The sequence below is a fragment of the Saccostrea echinata genome, unplaced genomic scaffold, assembly GCF_033153115.1.
Source record: "Saccostrea echinata isolate AGI-Se365-2 ecotype Australia unplaced genomic scaffold, CSIRO_AGI_Sech_v1 ptg000060l, whole genome shotgun sequence".
NCBI lineage: Eukaryota > Metazoa > Mollusca > Bivalvia > Ostreida > Ostreidae > Saccostrea > Saccostrea echinata.
Window position 1 is genome coordinate 2,729,096 of NW_026889809.1, and position 18,335 is coordinate 2,747,430.

General features: G+C 34.4%; 1 protein-coding gene across 1 annotated transcript; it reads left to right on the plus strand.

Moving 5' to 3' along the window:
• On the plus strand, positions 1-6,877 carry LOC133174924 (NFX1-type zinc finger-containing protein 1-like). Its single transcript, XM_061310016.1, has 2 exons — positions 1-5,965; positions 6,556-6,877. The coding sequence occupies exons 1-2, from the start codon at positions 1-3 to the stop codon at positions 6,750-6,752; spliced, it is 6,162 nt and encodes a 2,053-aa protein (XP_061166000.1). The 3' UTR covers positions 6,753-6,877.
• The last annotated feature ends 11,458 nt before the right edge of the window (positions 6,878-18,335 follow it).

Consider the following 18,335-nt stretch of genomic DNA (forward strand, 5'->3'; position numbering starts at 1 on the left):
ATGCATTCCCAGAAGAGAAAACAGGAACAAGGACATCGCCATACAAAGCGAAGTCGAAATAACCCTCACCCGACAATGAAATGGAATGGTAGTTTACCAACCAGTCCTAGCTACAAACCGACTAGTCCTAGCTACAGACCAACCAGTCCTAACTACAGTCCAACCAGTCCTAGCTACAGGTCAACTAGTCCTAGCTACAAACCAACTAGTCCTAGGTTCAGACCAGCCAGTCCTAGCTACAGTCCAACCAGTCCTAGCTACAGACCAACTAGTCCTAGCTACAGACCGTCGAGCCCTAGCTACAGACCAACTAGTCCTAGCTACAGTCCAACCAGTCATAGCTACAGGTCAACTAGTCCTAGCTACAAACCAACTAGTCCTAGGTTCAGACCAACCAGTCCTAGCTACAGTCCAACCAGTCCTAGCTACAGACCAACTAGTCCTAGCTACAGACCGACGAGCCCTAGCTACAGACCAACTAGTCCTAACTACAGTCCAACCAATCCTAGGTACAGACCAACTAGTCCTAGCTACAGACCAACTAATCCTTGCTACAAACCGACTAGTCCTAGCTACAGACAGACTAGTCCTAGGTACAGACCAGCAAACCCTAGATACAGACCAACCAGTCCTTACTACAAACCGACTAATCCTAGCTACAGACCAACTTGTCCTCGCTACAGAGCATTTTACCCAAGCTTCAGATCAGACCACAGCCAAACTACTGCTGAGCAGACAAAAAAGTTATTTAGGAGACATGCAAGCCCTGGAAGATTTCCTTACTCCAATTCAAAAAGGAAACAATCTATACACAAAGATGACATGATGCAGCGTTTTTATAGAATCCAAGACTTTGAGGGATTTAACGTGAAATATCTTGATGATTTAAAGTTTGTATTGGCATCGGACAAAACTTTCAGCGTTGAAAATCTACAGTGCATGATGAAGATGTTAGCCCATCTGTTCGAAGAACACAACTCGGATGTATGTGAAGTGTTGATGAAATTTGATTTCTTTGCACGAAAAGACCTTATGGCATTGATATCTGGTATTCTAGTTCGTTCTGAGCTGACAAATTCTGATGAAGAATTTATTAGACATTCCTCTCAGGTGCTGGTTGCTCTCTCCTTAGATACTACATTAAAGTCCAGTAAAGTGAAGGCGTTTTTGAATCTAATTCTTCATTTGGTTAGGAGTACAAATAACCAGGAAATGGAAAAAACTTTATTAGAAATATCAACACGATTGGATATGAAGGAAAAAAGAGAAAATCTAGAAGTCGACGAAAAGGGAGAAATTGTTTTCTCTGATTCAATGAAAAAAGAACTATCTACCATGAGTAAATTTCAAATATTACCGACAAGTACTATGATCCGGGACAATGTGACCCCGAAATTGATACCGAGGCAGTTAAGACGTGCATCAAAATCCCAGGCGCACTACCTTGTAGAACAGTTTTATCTATTTTTGGAGGATTTCATTGGCCCACTAAGACAAGGAATACAAGATTACATGGAACATGCACTGGATCCCGACAAGAACACAAAAGAAAGATTTCGACATGAAAGTGTCAGGCTTTATGAAGGGATACATATTCTGAAGAGGAAATGTGTTCCTGATTCCGGCATAGTGATAGAGGTGCAGTTTGATGCAAAAGGATTCAAGCGAATACAGTGGGATTTTTGCAATTTTCTACAGTATGGAAATGTTGTCTGTTTAACTCACGGTAATTGCGAGATACTTTTATACGCATTAATTGCAGAGCGAAACACCCAAAACCTGAAAAGGGGAAAGATTTCACTGAGTATGATAGGACATACATTCCAAGAGGTTCAAGAAATGAAGAATATGGCAAACGGACGTGTTGTGATGCTGGAGAGTAAAGCCTTTTATACAGCATACCGGTACACACTTGAGTCCATGCAATCTATTGCTAGAAATATGGTACTTTATCCCGAGGATGCTGGAATTCCCTTTTCAAAGTATATTGTTGACCTCAGAACAGAGGTTCTCGAACCTCTCTACAGCAGAACAAAAGACGGTGAAGTACAACTTGTAAACTTTGAATGTTTACTGACGCCCGTTGAGTGCATAATGGACAAGGATTACACAAAAGTACCGCTTCTTGATACAAGTATGTGGCCCTCAGCAGAGGAAGTAGGCATGGACGAGCACCAATACTCAGCGCTTAAACTTTGTCTTACAAAGAAACTTGGAATCATACAGGGACCTCCGGGAACCGGAAAAACATGGATGGGTTTGAGAATTGCAGAAGTTCTACTGAACAACAACTTGGGAAGTGACGAGGGCGATAAGAAACCTATATTGCTACTAAGTTATACAAATCATGCACTTGATCAGTTCTTCAATGCTTTGTTTGATATGGATAGCCTCATGAAACTGTTTTCAGGAACAACACAACCCTTTGTCCGTGTGGGTTCACGAAGTAATGTTGAAAGAATTCAGAGGTGTACTTTGACAGAACATAGAAAACAAATGAAAGGAAGCAGATCAAAAATTCAATGGAAAAATGTCATGAAGTTAAAACAGGAGATATTTGAAATAGAGTTGTGGTTAGAGAAAATAAAGGACAGCATTGTGTCTCCCATATTTCTTTTTCGAAATAAATATATTTCCGAGAATCACAGTCGATCACTTCAGGACAAACGTTATCTCTGCAATGGAACAGATATTATTGCTATCATTTTTCAGTGGCTAGAAATAGGCCCTCAGGGCAGGGAGTTTAGAGATTTATCCAATACAGCGAATACCGCAGATACTCTGAAAAATGAGCCTTGGGAGATGGATGAAAGCGATGAAGAACTTTTTATGTCACATTTAGCAAGCAGGATTGTAGAAGATGCTGATGATTTGCGATTTGACCAAAAGGGCTGTCTTCAAAATGTCTTGTCAAACCTTCTCGTGACAAAGGAATTTTTAATTCCTAAAAATAAGTCAACTCAACTGCATCCTTTCTGGCAATCTCTCAAACTACGAGAGAGGGAACAGATATTGGGTTACGTTTCCTTAAGATTGCGGTTGGATGTTTCCATGAACTTGGATGAAGTCCAGGAAGTGACAGATGTTTGGTGTCTTACCATTGACGATAGATGGCGATTATACAAGTTCTGGATACAGCAATTTCAAGATGAGCTTATAGATAAAAGGAACAAACTTTTGCAAGAATTTGAAGAAGAAAATAGCAAATATATAAAACAGAAAACGGCTGAAAATATCAAAATAGTATCAAATTGCCATCTTGTTGGTATGACTACAACAGGAGCTGCACAAAATATTGACCTGTTGAAAAAGATTCAACCAAGAATTATGATTGTTGAGGAAGCAGCTCAAGTTTTTGAACAACACATACTGGGATGTCTTACTAAAGATTTACAGCACCTGATACTTATAGGTGATCACCAACAGCTTCGACCTTCAATTAACAATTACCAATTATCAAAAACTCACAATACAGATGTTTCGTTAATGGAAAGACTTGTAATAAATAATATGCCGTATGTATGTCTATCACAGCAACACCGTATGCGCCCTGAAATATCTTCAATGCTTACACCCACGATTTACAAGAACTTGCAGGATCATTCAAGTGTGTTATCGTATGATCATGTACGGGGTATGAAACACGACATTTTCTTTCTTGATCATAAAAATCAGGAGAGCCAATCAGAATACTCAACCAGTCATAAAAATGAATTTGAGGCAGAAATGGTTGCAAGATTGTGCCGCTACTTATTGTTACAAGGATATAGCAAAACAGATGTGACCATCCTTGCGACATACAATGATCAGGTTAAGTTAATCAGGAATTATGTAAAGAATTTGGAAAATGATTTACCAGGCACAAGACTTGATACAAAAGATAAAATTGCAGTTACGGCCGTAGATAATTTCCAAGGAGAGGAAAACAAAATTATTATATTATCTCTAGTAAGAGGAAACGACGAAAGAAAAATAGGTCATCTGCATGACATCAAAAGAATATGTGTTTCACTTTCAAGAGCAAAACAGGGTTTCTTTGTCATTGGAAACTTTCAAACCATTCGGAAAAGTAGAACCTGGAGTGAAATTATTTCGAAAGCAGAAATAGATAATATCTTTGGAAATTATATTCCCCTGCACTGTGTGAATCATCCCCAAACTATTACAAAAGTATCCAAACCAGCAGATTTTGATTTAGTGCCAGTTGGAGGATGTAACGAGCCATGTGGGTACCAGCTGAACTGTGGACATACATGCGACCTGAAATGTCACGCAGATGCATCATACCATGATATGCCATGTATGAAAAAGTGTTTAAAAGAGATGTGTGATGAAGGCCATAGATGCAAAAAAGTATGCTCACATCCTTGGCCATGTGGACCATGTGCAGCTTTAGTAACAAAGGTTTACACGAAATGTAATCACAAAGTACAAGTTAAGTGTTCTACAGACTTAGAAACCTACCCCTGCCGAGAGAAATGTAGCAAAACGAACCCCTGTGGTCATCTTTGTCAACTAGATTGCGGCATCCAATGCCAGCCAGATCAATGCTCAGTTTTAATTCCAGTTATTCACCCGAGGTGTGGGCATGAAATAGAAGCTCCATGCTGTAAACACTCCAAACCAAAGAGATTAAAATGCAAGCAGAAATGTCAGACTATTCTGCCTTGTGGTCATGCATGTAAGGGAGACTGTTTCTCTTGTTCTAGTGGGAGGCTTCATGTAGTATGTGAGCAATTATGTCAACGTGTCCTGGTGTGTGGCCATTCTTGTAACAATAAGCATTCATGTTCTACAGCTTGTCCACCTTGTAATAAACCCTGCACGTCTGGTTGTAGCCATTTGGGAAAACGTGGTTGTCGTCGAAAATGTGGCGAAAAGTGTATCGATTGTAGGGAACAATGTGACTGGAAATGCGATGAATATTGCGAAAACAAGTATTGTTGCAAAAAGCAATGTTTTGAAGAATGCGATAGACCACCTTGTAACAGAAGATGTAATCGAGATTTGCCCTGTAAGCATCGTTGTGTAGGTTTATGTGGTGAACCCTGTCCTAAGCTGTGCAGAAGATGTGACAAAGAGGAATTAACTACAATTTTCTTTGGTGAAGAGGACGATCCATATGCATTATTTATTGAACTTGAAGACTGCAAACACGTCTTTGAGGTTAAAGGCTTTGATAAGTTCATGGAAATGGAGGTGGAAAGAAATGATGATTCGGTTTCAGAAAGTCATGCAATAAAACTTCTGCGATGTCCTTTATGCCAGACACCAATACGACGCAGTAAAAGATACAAAAACATAATAATGCAAAATTTAAAGGATATGAACATGGTGAAATCAGTTGCGAAAGAAAAAGTATCATGTGCTTTGAATACAGAAGAAACCGTTGAGCAACGATGTAAGCTTAGAAAAGCTATTGTAATTTTGAGATTTAATTTAAATTTATCCAAATCGAATTATGACATTGAATTCTCAAACAAAAAAGCTGAAAAACTGTTTACTTTCTTTGTTCCAAAATATAAAGAAAAGTTTGATCAGATGATGGAAAAATCTTCAGAAGAAGGCACTGAGATAATAGATCAATTTGACATGCTTATTGAATGGCTTTTACGACACAGACATACAATGTTTACCGAATACGAGGTCAAACAATTCAGTGAAGAAGTGGACAGATTCTTTCTTTACGTAGACTATGCATTGCTCCTTCAACAAGTGGATTTGAAAAATCCATCCCAAGTCACCGAAAAAGACAGAGACTTACTAAAAGAGCAAGTTTCTAACTTAAGATGGCCAAATTCTAAGCAACTGGAAATAGAGGATATATTACATTCCAAGGAGGTCCTGAAGACAATGCAAGAAAAAATACCTCTTACAGGTCTAGGAATATCGGATGAGGAAAAGGCAATGATTTTGAAGGCCTTTAATTTTTCCAAGAAGGGACACTGGTACAAGTGCAAAAATGGTAAGCAGTTTTCATTGGATATAATTGCATTTTTACCCGGAATTGATAAATGTTAAGTTGTTGGGAGGAAATAATTAAGTCTGTGTCATAAATATTTCTTAGAGAGAAAGTAAACAAGAGTTTATCTTTGTCTACAAGCCAAGTTTGAGATAATGAGGCTATTTACACCCCCCTTCCCCAAATAATTGGCTGAAGTAAACTTTATTATGAAAGGAATGCGTACTAAATACGTTTTGATTAAATTTTTATTCTGGTCGTTATGACTTTTTTTTTTATTGATAGATATAATTTTATACCAGTTCAAGGTACTTGTAACAAAATAACTATTGGTTTTTTATGCAGCGATTCAGGTCATTTCTTAACAGATGCGCAGAAACAATTTTCAGATACTTTTGACAATACTTTATTCGAATTGTTCAGGTTATTTTTTCTTTTAAGACTGCATAATATAAGTACATTTGAAACACAACTTACTAATGTAGCCAGGAAAACAGTTCCAATTCATCATTTAAAATAATCTAGACTTCATTGATATGACAAATGGTTTTTTAAAAAAAACAATTAAGTGTTTTGTAACTTGTCTTTCACAGGTCATATTTACGCAATAGGGGACTGTGGCGGCGCAATGATGGAGTCCAAATGTCCAGAGTGTGATGAAACGATTGGTGGTTCTTGCCATCAGCTGCGAGGAGACAATGAGGTTGCCGGAGAAATGGACGGCGCGACATTTTCAGCCTGGTCTGAACAAGCCAACATGGCCAATTACGATTTCCATGATAGAGTTTGAGGCAATTTTACCATCTCTTTAGTTTAGAGGATTTACTTCCGAAGGATACCTGTAAACCCATCTCTTTCAATCTACACAACGCCTTTAGAGAATAAAAGAAAATCTGGTTGCCACTTTTCTGTGAATAGTTACTTTCCATTGATAAGCAGTCACACGTTTTTAATGAAAATCAACAAAATAATATTCAAATAAGTAACTGTTTCTAATGTTTTTTTTTCTGTTTGGTAGCTTTCAAGGTGATATGTTTATTTAAAGTTAGAATATACATTATGTATCAATCTAGTGCCATTCTGTATCAATGTATAGTATATTTTGACTTAACCAAGTCATAAGTTCACTTTTGTCATTTAATCAATGCCTTGACAAGTAGTTATTGAAAAGATTCTCGCTGTAGACCTGTAATCTAGTTCATCTCACATTTAATTATCTTTCTCAGACATTTTTGTATTGAACTGTAGAGTATGATTTTATTTTTTATATTAAAAAAAAACTTTGTCCTATCTGGGATGTATTTAGAATGTGAAATTTCAACAAAACAAGGAGAAAAAAAAAACAAAACCAAATATGAAACACATAAAAGGATCGAAAACAAGTTCTAACAACTTACGAGGTTCTCGGCTTAAATGATTATAACTGTCGATGTCTGTAGAAAAACTTTGATACACATATATGTTTTAAACATACATTTATTACATGTTAAACATATGTTATTTGAGTTCTGGTGTTAGTCAGTAATAATGTAAGAAATCTATTAATTACACATCTACACACTGAGTAAAGAAATTCGAATATGATATATTGCTCAATGCTGTTACCCATTGTCTATAATGACGGGTCTATTCACATTTCTGTGTGGTTTTAGAATTATCATATGTAGCTGTAATCATAGTATTTGATTTAAGATTTGATAATAAAAGAAAAATGTAAAGAAGCTTGAAAATTTCCTGTATAAATACAAATATATGCATTATGGTTTAAAGAGAGCAATGAATTTGCTAATGTTAGTTGTAATTCATGAAATATACGGAGATAACAAACAGTATTCAAGCTCAAAAGTCCATTAAACAATACAAAGTTTGGAGCAGAGCAAACGCGGACCTCTAAAACATCAGAGGTGGGATCATGTGCCTTGGAGGAGTTAGCATCCCCTGCCGACCAGTCACACTGTGCTCCTTGTCATGATCGGGAAATAACAGAAAAATCCGTCGAGAATTCAGTGTATAAATAATGGCCTAATAATTAATATGAAAAACGTCAGTCAGCATTTGACTTAATGATAATTTTTATTTGCTGACAAGGCCATTGTATTGACCATAGAACTTACGAAATGACGACTTTAAACGAGACTGCTGAGATTCCTGTTTCATCAACTTGTTTGTCAATAACTTACTGCGTTTTAGAAATTGTTCAATTGTTCATACGTAGAGCATGCTTTTGCGTATATCGAATCAACTGAGAGATATAAACCCCCAGGCAACTGATGAAGGTATATAGCTGCATAAGTAAGGAAAGTTGACGATGGAAAAGTTAAAGTCATTAAGCTTTGTTGTTAGATCACTATTAACGTCTTTTTCTGGTAAAATATCCAAAAATGAAACAGTTGTGTCAGACTTTTGGTATCTTTTATTTCAAGTTCAGCAGGATGAAATATATGGAGATAACGAACAGTATTCAAGCTCAAAAGTCCATTAATCAATACAAATAGGGGCAGAGCAAACACGGACCTCCAAACATCAGAGGTGGGATCAGGTCGTATCGACATAAGAATGGAAATAACAATTGTTAATTAACAATATCTAAATGTCTAGTTGAAGGCCACAGCAAGTGTTTTCTTCTTTTCAGATATAAGATTTTGAACAAATTCTGCTTCATATGAATACAAAAATAGGTCTGCTAATAACGGGGCGCAATTGGTACCCATGGGAATTCCAATAGATTGTTGGAAGACCTGGTCTCCAATAATCACATATATATTTTCAAACAGAATCTCAAGTATCTTTTTAATATCAAGTGCTGAATTACCTTCAAATTTATTTTATATTAAAACAAAGGGTTAAGATTAGGTCAATGTATTAGGTCATATTACACATGTTACCATGTGTTAATGTTTTTGTAAGTTGTTCAGGCGGCGCAACCTCAAATATGGCATTTTTCTACCTGAGTGTAAATGAAAAAAAACTCTTTTGATATGAGCATTTGTCAACAAAAAATCCCGGTATTTCAGGCATGTGGTACGGCGCAATTTTTCGTAGAATTTGCAATTTTTATCCCATTCTGTAAGTTCTATGAAATTTTATCGTAAATTTTATATGGGGTATCCAAAAAATTAAGGGCTTGAAAAGAGGGGGGAATGATTTCTTTTCCCAGCATTCCATAAAGTTTCGCACCTGGAAAACCAGTATAGACCTAGGGAATGTTTAAACGGGCTACAGAAAAATAAAATGCATCCAGAGTCCTTGTATTTAAATGTCCAAAAAGATTCAGAGAGATGAAAGATGCACTGTTAATGTCGATATGTAGTCAGGGTGTCAATAGACAGTCACGTCGAAAAGTGACGTTGATCATGTATGCTAGAAATTGAACCCCAACAAGCTAAGTATTCTGGCATAATCAATTGAGGATATTTCCCTCTGTATGGATTTTTTTTACAATATTATATACATTGAAAGCAGCTGTTCATGACAGTGTAAATTCATATAAACAAGAGCTTTAGTCCTTACTTAACTCCAGATAATCTCATCAAGATAAGTGTATGAGTTAGAGAGACCGGACTTGGGGAAACAATGACGTTGTCGGACGTCATGATACAAAACAGCGACTGCACTGAGTGTTCATATAATGTCTTTTTTATTTTAGAATAATTTGGCAAATTATCATCGTATCAAGCTCAAATTTTCAACATTTCTTACACTTATGTTGTTTTATGTTTCTTATAAATTTTGTAAGCATAGACTACATAGTATTAATTTTATCGCATTAGTCCACGAACTTTTTCATAACCCCTCGTACCCACCTGTTCAAGTTCAGAGCGATACTGAGACCACTTCTGCATGAATCTGTAATGAATTTTTAACATAACATCGGACTTTTCTTCTTAATCTTAGGATTTTTTTTTAATACTTTGCGGTAGCATTGTAGGAAAATGACCAAATTGCAGGGCGTCGCGCTCACTACTTATCATAGACGTCTTGTGTTTATGTATTTATAGAAAGACCATAGTAAATATTATGACTTTATTAATTTTTTTTCTTTACTCATTTAAGAAATGAATTTAATTTTTGAAGATTCATGAGGACATGAACTACGACGCTTCACGCCGGCATATTTCATGAAGCGCGTTAGCGCTTCATGATAAATATGCCGGCGTGAAGCGTCGTAGTTCATGTACCTCATGAATCTTCAAAAATTAAATTCATTTCTTATATGTACATTATTTTTCTGATGATTTGCCACTAATAACGCCATTCAACTGTCATTGTTTGCACTATAGTTTTGACGTCAAGTAATAACGTTGTACCTATATAGAACATATACAACATAACGCTTTGTAATTACAATACATAAATCAAATTGATAAAGTTCAAATAATAAATCATTGTTCAATTCTTTCGTTCATTGTTCATTGACAAATATTTTAGTAGTTTATACACATCGGGTTCAGGGTCCGTTTATTCGGAACTTGTCAACAACAGTTAATCCGAATTTCACAGGTAAACTTATCGGAACGTAACAGTATTATAACGTAACAATGGAGATATTCATGCCCATTTATGGTAGTTCATGAGAAAATGAACTGTATTCTATTTTGTAAAGAATCATAGGGGAAATTCATTGGAAATGTAAATATAACTGTATAAACGTATAAGTACTCTGTAAACAGTGAGTAATCCCTGTTGGGATGGAGGACAGGTAAATGGACCCTTAATTCTCTCTTAAGGTTTACATATTCAAAAAGCAGACATTTAAGTGAATTTAAATCATATTTTTTCTTAAATCTATTCATATTATTTTCTAAAATTCTTTAATCTATTTAAATTATTTCTGTAGGCTATTAATAGGTGTACATATTCAAAAAGCAAATATTTAATTAAGTGCCTCAAATAAATAATTTTTCCCGTAAATCTATTTATTCTATTGTCTAAAATCCAGATATTCAAATACATTAAATCACATTTTTTTCTTAAATCAATTTATTATACTAGGCTTTGACCCGTGCGTGCACGGGTTGACATTTTTATGAATGCATCCCTGTGCATATCGGACATTTACAAAATAGATACATCGACACATTCATATTGTAAGGTACTTTTTTGTAATTAGCACTGTATTGGAAGGACATCTCTTGATTCCTCATGTGACATCTAAATTAATACAAAAATAAAATCTATTTAGCACAATGAAATGATTATAGCCATTCGGTTAAATCTATGTCAGCCATATATACTGACTTATCATATGGTCGTCATTTTGCTTCTTTTTTTAAATTCAAAGAAGAGTCTGAGACATGTTGCCAATTTGTTCGGGTAATCCCATTTTCCAAGAATTTATGTATCTTTCAAACCGTGTATTATAAAAAGCTCGATGACATGATACTGTATGGATACAGAATTAACATCAGACCAGCCTGTGCAGCTTGTTGACCATGTGTGCATCATAACATTATAAAGAAGTATGTAAATACTGTTGGTTTTTTAATAATTTTGATTCGATTTTTGGAAACAATATGTTTGCTTCAGTTGTGTTTAAACATTATATAGTTATTGAAAATTCGAAATAAATAGTAACCAATTTGAATTTTTTTTCTTTATCTTTTATGATTCTACAAATGTAATCTGTTTTACTTTTTAGCTCACCTGAGCTGAAAGCTCAAGTTAGCTTTTCTGATCACATTTTGTCTGTCGTCAGTCTTTCCGTCTGTTTGTCTGTAAACTTTTCACATTTTCGGCTTCTTCTCAAAACCACTTGGCCAATTTCAACCAAACTTGGCACAAAGCATCCTTATGTAAAGGGGATTCAAAATTATTAAAATGAGGGACCACGCCCTTTTTGAAGGGGAGATAATTAAGAGATATTGAATTTTTTGTTTGGGTAAATCTTTAAAAATCTACTTCTCAAGAACCATTTGACCAGGAAAGTTGAAACTTATGTGGAAGCATTCTCAGGTAGTGTAAATTCTAAATTGTTAAAATCATGACCCCCAGAGGTAGGGTGGGACCTCAATGGGGGGTTGAAATTTTACATGGTAATATATAGGGAAAATCTTTAAAAATCTTCTTCTCAAGAAGATTTTGGCCAGGAATGTTGAAACTTATGTGGAAGCATTCTCAATTTTGTTTAAATCTTATCATGGCCTTTCATGACCCCTGGGGGTACGATGGGGCCACAATGGGGTATCTATGGGAGTATTTATAGGAAATTTTTTTATGAACTTTCTTTTCCAAAACTATTTGACCAGAGAGGTTTTCTCAAATGAATTCATATAATGTACATTCAAATTTGATGATGACGATCACAGGGGGTCATGATAGGGTACAACCACAATGGGAGAGAACAAAATATTTACTGTAAATTCTACATATGAAAATCTTTGGAGAAAAATCTCAAAGTTAGAATATGTTTCAAAAATTTTATATGAAAAACTAAATTTGTACAGATATTTTTGATTTGTTAAAGCTGTTGGGTTAGAGTAATTGACCATACAGTAGTTGCTCAGGTGAGCAGTGTGGCCCATGGGCCTCTTGTTTATACTAATTATACATAAATTATCATAATCTTAGATGAGCCAAGCAACGGTACCTAAGTAGGAAATTAGGAACTTGAAAGTACTTCTTGCTGCAATAATGAAGCCTTTTCCGGGGGGGGGGGGGGGTACAGCTCTTTTTGAATCATACAATATCATTTCCATTTTTTAATTGGAATCATACAATGTAATCAGAAAAATTTTAAAATAAATGTTTCTGATGCAATTATTCAGAGCATAAATGTTTCCAAAATATTTAGTAAAGTCTGAGTTTACCGCAAACTTTAAAGTTTACTGACCTTGACCGATTTTATTTTGGGACAGCCAATGAAAATTTGAGAGCGGATCTTGAACTGAATATGGGAATTTTTCTTACTTCATACGTAAATAATGCAGCAAAAATAAAATACATACCTCATAAACATTTATATATCTGTTTAGTGATAACAAAAGTTAATCTACTGCAGTATTAAACGTTTTCAATCAAAAGTCATTACATCACATGAGAAATGTCATATGGCTGCTAAAGAAGGCAACGTGTTTTCACGCTGGTGTATTTTTTCTTGTTGCGATTTAATAAAACAATAGTTTGTTTGCTACGATTAAATATAATTCATTTCATCAATGAATAAATATTTTTTACGATCTTAATTTTGTCCCACCTCATAGTTTTGAGATTTACTATGCACGGATTATATTTTACAAACGATCGATATTTTAGCAGCATTGATAGAATGAACTATACGGGCCGCAAGGGCTGACTTCAGACTACCTGTCAAGCGTAGTTACCATGATAACCTTTACATATTTAGAAGAACAGGCTGTCCCTTCTATATAACGTACTGGAGATCAATAACAATAATTTACATATTTCACCCACTTTTTTTTAAGTTAAAGAAATTTTTGGAGGTAAATTTAATAAACAATAAAATGCTTTCTTTGATGGTTCACGTGGGAAATGCACGGCGCAAGCATTGCAGAAAAAAAAAAAAATTACATAATCCGCTAATACGGGTTACATGTTTTTTTTTTTTTTTTTTTTTTTTTTTTTTTTTTTTTGCAATGCTACTTTTATGTTAGTGTCATGAATATCTCACATGAACCACTTAAGAAAGCATTTTATTATTTGAATAACAGCTACGAATGCATGGTACATAAACTACATATGCATGGACATACACGCGGGTAAACAGGCAGGACAATAAACACAAAGGCATACATAAAAGACAGGAGGTACGTGTTTATTGACAACATGGCTATAGGATTTGACTGGTTATACCTGGGCCCCAGGTAACTCAGGGGGTGTTCACCGTATTGTTGACAGACCAGGGTCAGAGGTCATTACATGTATTAACAGATAGCAAAACTATAAGCCTGCAATAATATTAATGCTATTAATTTCACTACACTCTCCTGAGAAATATAATGTGAATTTTTTGCATGGAATCAAATATTTCTTTGCCCTTAGTTTATGTTTCATATTTACCGCGTTATAAATCTCAGCAGTGAAGGTAAAAGTAAACATGGCGAACAAATTCAAGTTGCAATCATTTAGACACATTTCAGTCAAATTGAAAATATCGGTTATATTGACCTTATTGAATTATTCCGATTTATTTCAAAGTTAAGAAATGAAAATAATGTAATTGTAATTTTTGGCGGAAAAAGAATGCCTACTTCACTAAGATGTGATTCTAGTTGGAGTTGTAACACCCCCCCACCCCCACCCCCACCCCTTCCCCTCAAAAAAACATAAAAGAAAGGAAGGATAAAATAAAATCGGGTAGTTACACTAATATTGCTCCTACGATCATGAGCTTTTTGCTTCCGTTGAGATGGCCAGAGACATAAATAACATATAATAAATGTGTCTCCGAGATGGCGAATGATTATCCACGTGGCCACAATATCACATTTGCATGGATAAACTCAGAAACGATAATGCAAATACGTGTAAATTTTCATTGGAAATTTGCTATATATTCTGTTCACATATATTTATGATTTCTTATTAGAGAAATTATAAAATAACAAATATATATCTACTTAGTAGTTACTTTTGTCTTCTCTGATTTGAACACCGTGATTTAGCGTGAATGTAATGCGCACGCGCAAGATTGTAAAATCCGAAAAATCCAGATGATTTCCGGAATTTTTTGAGGATTTTTCGTTGATTATTAATTAGCGAAGCTAAATTGAGAAAAAATAAAAACAAATTGGTAATCTTCAAGTACCAATGATGTTTAAAATATATAATACAAAAGACAGTACTCTTCCGATTTATCTGTATTAAAGGCCAAAAATTCGAGTCTATTATTTTAATATAGTAGTATAGATTTTCTAAAATTCTTTTTTTTTGTCTTAAAGTGTAAAAAATACAGGTAAATCTGAGGAGCTATGTAATTAACCTAATTGCTATAAAATCAAATTTATTATCAGAACACTTATTGTTCTTTGGGTACATACCTCTAATTATTTTTAGAATCGGTAGGAGAAGAAAGTAATGCAGAAAAAATTACTTATTACAATTTCCTTAATTTGCAGACCTGAATAAAAAAAACTGTGATAAGGTATTAAACTGAGCCTCATACTTGTTGATAAGAAGTATGTTCCCTTGCAAAAAAGCTTGGCAGATGTAATTTATCAAGAAGATCAGCAGAATTATTTATAATGTATTATAACACCAGTGAGAAGTCTTGAATTCCCCTACTTTCACTTTCATTTTCAGAGGTTGACGAGACAGACGCATTTTGCCGGAAAACGAATCTGACATGCCACCTCGAGATTTTAACCAAGGAAAGACAACTAGATGCTTTGATTTGAGGGGTCACTCAGTGCTGAACGAAAATTAGGGACATTGCTATGTGAAGAAACGTTAACATTGCCACCTATGGGAAAACAATTAGTGGGCTGTACCCATTTGTTTGCAAGTGTTTGTTTGTTTGTTTTATTTGAACCAGAGACATTACATCTCATAGGTATACAAAATATGTACATAAATATTTATACATAAGATTTGCACAGGATAAGTGTAGTATATGCTATACAATATACATTACATGTGGCAATTACATAAACAATAGCATTTAATGTATTATCACTTCTTATTGTACACTATTTAAAACATCATTTCTTAATTGATGAGAAAAATACAGAAATTTACCTAGGCTACATAGTTCTTTAGTATTTGTGGAACTCAGTAACTGTACTAATTTAAAAACTGATGGTTTTTTAAAATAATAACTCTTGATATATTTAATTCTTAGTTCTTCATATCGAGGACATTTTAACACAAAGTGAAATTCGTCCTCTATCTCATTTGATATACATATTTCACATTTTCTATCTTTTCTTTTTATGTTACAATACCTTCCCCTCTCTATCTTTAAATCATGCGCTGATAGTCTTAAACGACGAATAGGTATTCTATACTTTGAATGTAATGGTTTACTTAAATACGTCTGTAGTACAACATTATCCACTACATGTTGATATAAAAAATATTTAGGAGAATTACAAATTCTTGCCATAATATCTTGTTTATAACCGTCATACATTCTTTGAAATACGATGTTTAAAGAATTATTATCAATACAATTGCTATTATACATGTCAGTTAAACCAAGCCTTTGAAATTCCTTCTTAATGTTTACAATCCATTCATCATTATTTTCCACCATATCTTGATAACATGATTGTAAAATACAATTATCACTGTTTTTTAATTTCACCCAATATTTCAAAATTTTCTTTTTCCTTTCTAGTATAAGTGGAAATCTACCTAATTCACAATAAACTGCATCATTACTGGTGCTTTGTCTGACTTTTAAAATCTTTTACAATAAGTTAAGTGAACATTTTCTATATCTTGACCCTTGTGAAACCCCCATACTTCAGCTCCATAACTCATTACACTGTTAATATAGGTATCGAATACTGCTAATTGTGTTTCTACGTTAAAATGCAAATCCCTGGTTTTACTATTTACACCATACATAGCTTTTTTACCCTGACATGAAAAATGTTTCTGTGTTTCAGCAAATTTGCCATTATAATTGAACAACATTCCTAGATAATTAAATTGATTAACAGCTTCAACAATGCAACCGTTGTATATCCAACGTTCATTTTCAAGGATTTTACGACTATTGCGAAAAATTAATATTTTTGTTTTTTCAACATTTACAGTTAAATTCCACTCTGTGGTGTACGTATACAATGCATCCAACATTCTTTGTAAACCATCAGCAGAGTCAGATATTAAAACAGTATCATCTGCATACATCAGTAAAAATATATTTATCATCTGCAGTTCAATTGATGGACAATTATTTGTAATAAAGTGACGTTCAAAGTCATTCAAATACATAGGAAATAACAATGGTGATAAAAAATCTCCTTGTAACACACCAGACGTATTTTAAAATACTCTGTAAGTAATAGTTTTACTGTAAGTAAAAGTGGGAATAGTTTCAACCTATTAAGCGGTTAGTCGTATCAAGATGCGCATGAATTTTATTTTTTCAAGTAAGCTACATGTATTTTCATATAAAAGTAGACTAAAAAAGACGATAGTAATATTCTCTGTATACTTAATCAGAAAACTATACATATTTTTTTCAATTGAAAATCAGCAGTGAAAAATTAAGAAAACAGTAAACATGCATGAAAAATCGGAGACATTCGTAATTTCACACAAAGTGTGCTACAACAAGTCTGCTTAGTCTTGCAAATTTATTGTGCCTCCTCCTGAGAGGGTGAAATACTGAAAACAAATAACAAAAAATACATAAGTATGAATTCCCATGAAAATACAACTGAATGACAGTTATGAACCATATTCAATCCTAACATGCCAATCCAAATTTTACACTATACCAAAATTAAAAAATAGATGAAAATGAAGGTTTTACACATTAGCAAGCAGTAGTTTTAAATCTAACAATCTAACTTAACAACATATCAATGCAAACACACCTGATATTATGCACACGGTAAGTATCAATGAAATTAATCAAAGATTTGATACGCAAAAGGTAATGGACATATCCATGTTTTATACTTGGCCTGAGCCAATCATCAACACGTGTATAGAGTAATAAGTAAATATGCACAAAATCTGACTTAAAAACTCTATAAAACCAATAAGATACATCATGAACAGTGTGATTAACATTAAGCAATAGATAAAACTCACTCTATGGCTCTTCATAGCTCGGAAAACTGAAAAACATACAAGGTGTCGTTTACCGGGAAATGCATAAATTCTAAACTAAGAAACCAACAATTGTGAACAAGCAAAATAGAAAAATCCGGAATTACAATTCCATCACACTCCCCTACTGATTTCTATCAGAAATCATCAAATAAATGAAATGAACATTAGGTGACGCACATAAGGGTGTATCGTCAACAATATAAAATTCAGTTAAAAGGCTACATGGACTTATGAATATACTGCATTATTACATCTAAATGTACATGGCTTACAGTTTATATTCATCAATTAAGCTGTAATAATTACAGTTTGAGACAACTCTAAATCACTTCAACCAGTCTTACTAGCTGGCACACTGGGCGCACATAGGACACTTTGGAGTCATTGCGAACCACAGTCACCTTCACCTTACGAGTCTTGGAATCTTTGCTGTGATATGTTTCCTCCACCACTCCTAATGGCCACTGACTTCTGTGGGATTCTTCATCTTTAACAAGAACAACATCTCCTTCTTTAAATTGTTCACCTTCACTGAACCACTTTGCACGTTTCTGTAATGCATTCAGATATTCTGCCTTCCATCTTGACCAGAATTCATCAGCTAAGTGTTGGACTAACTTCCACT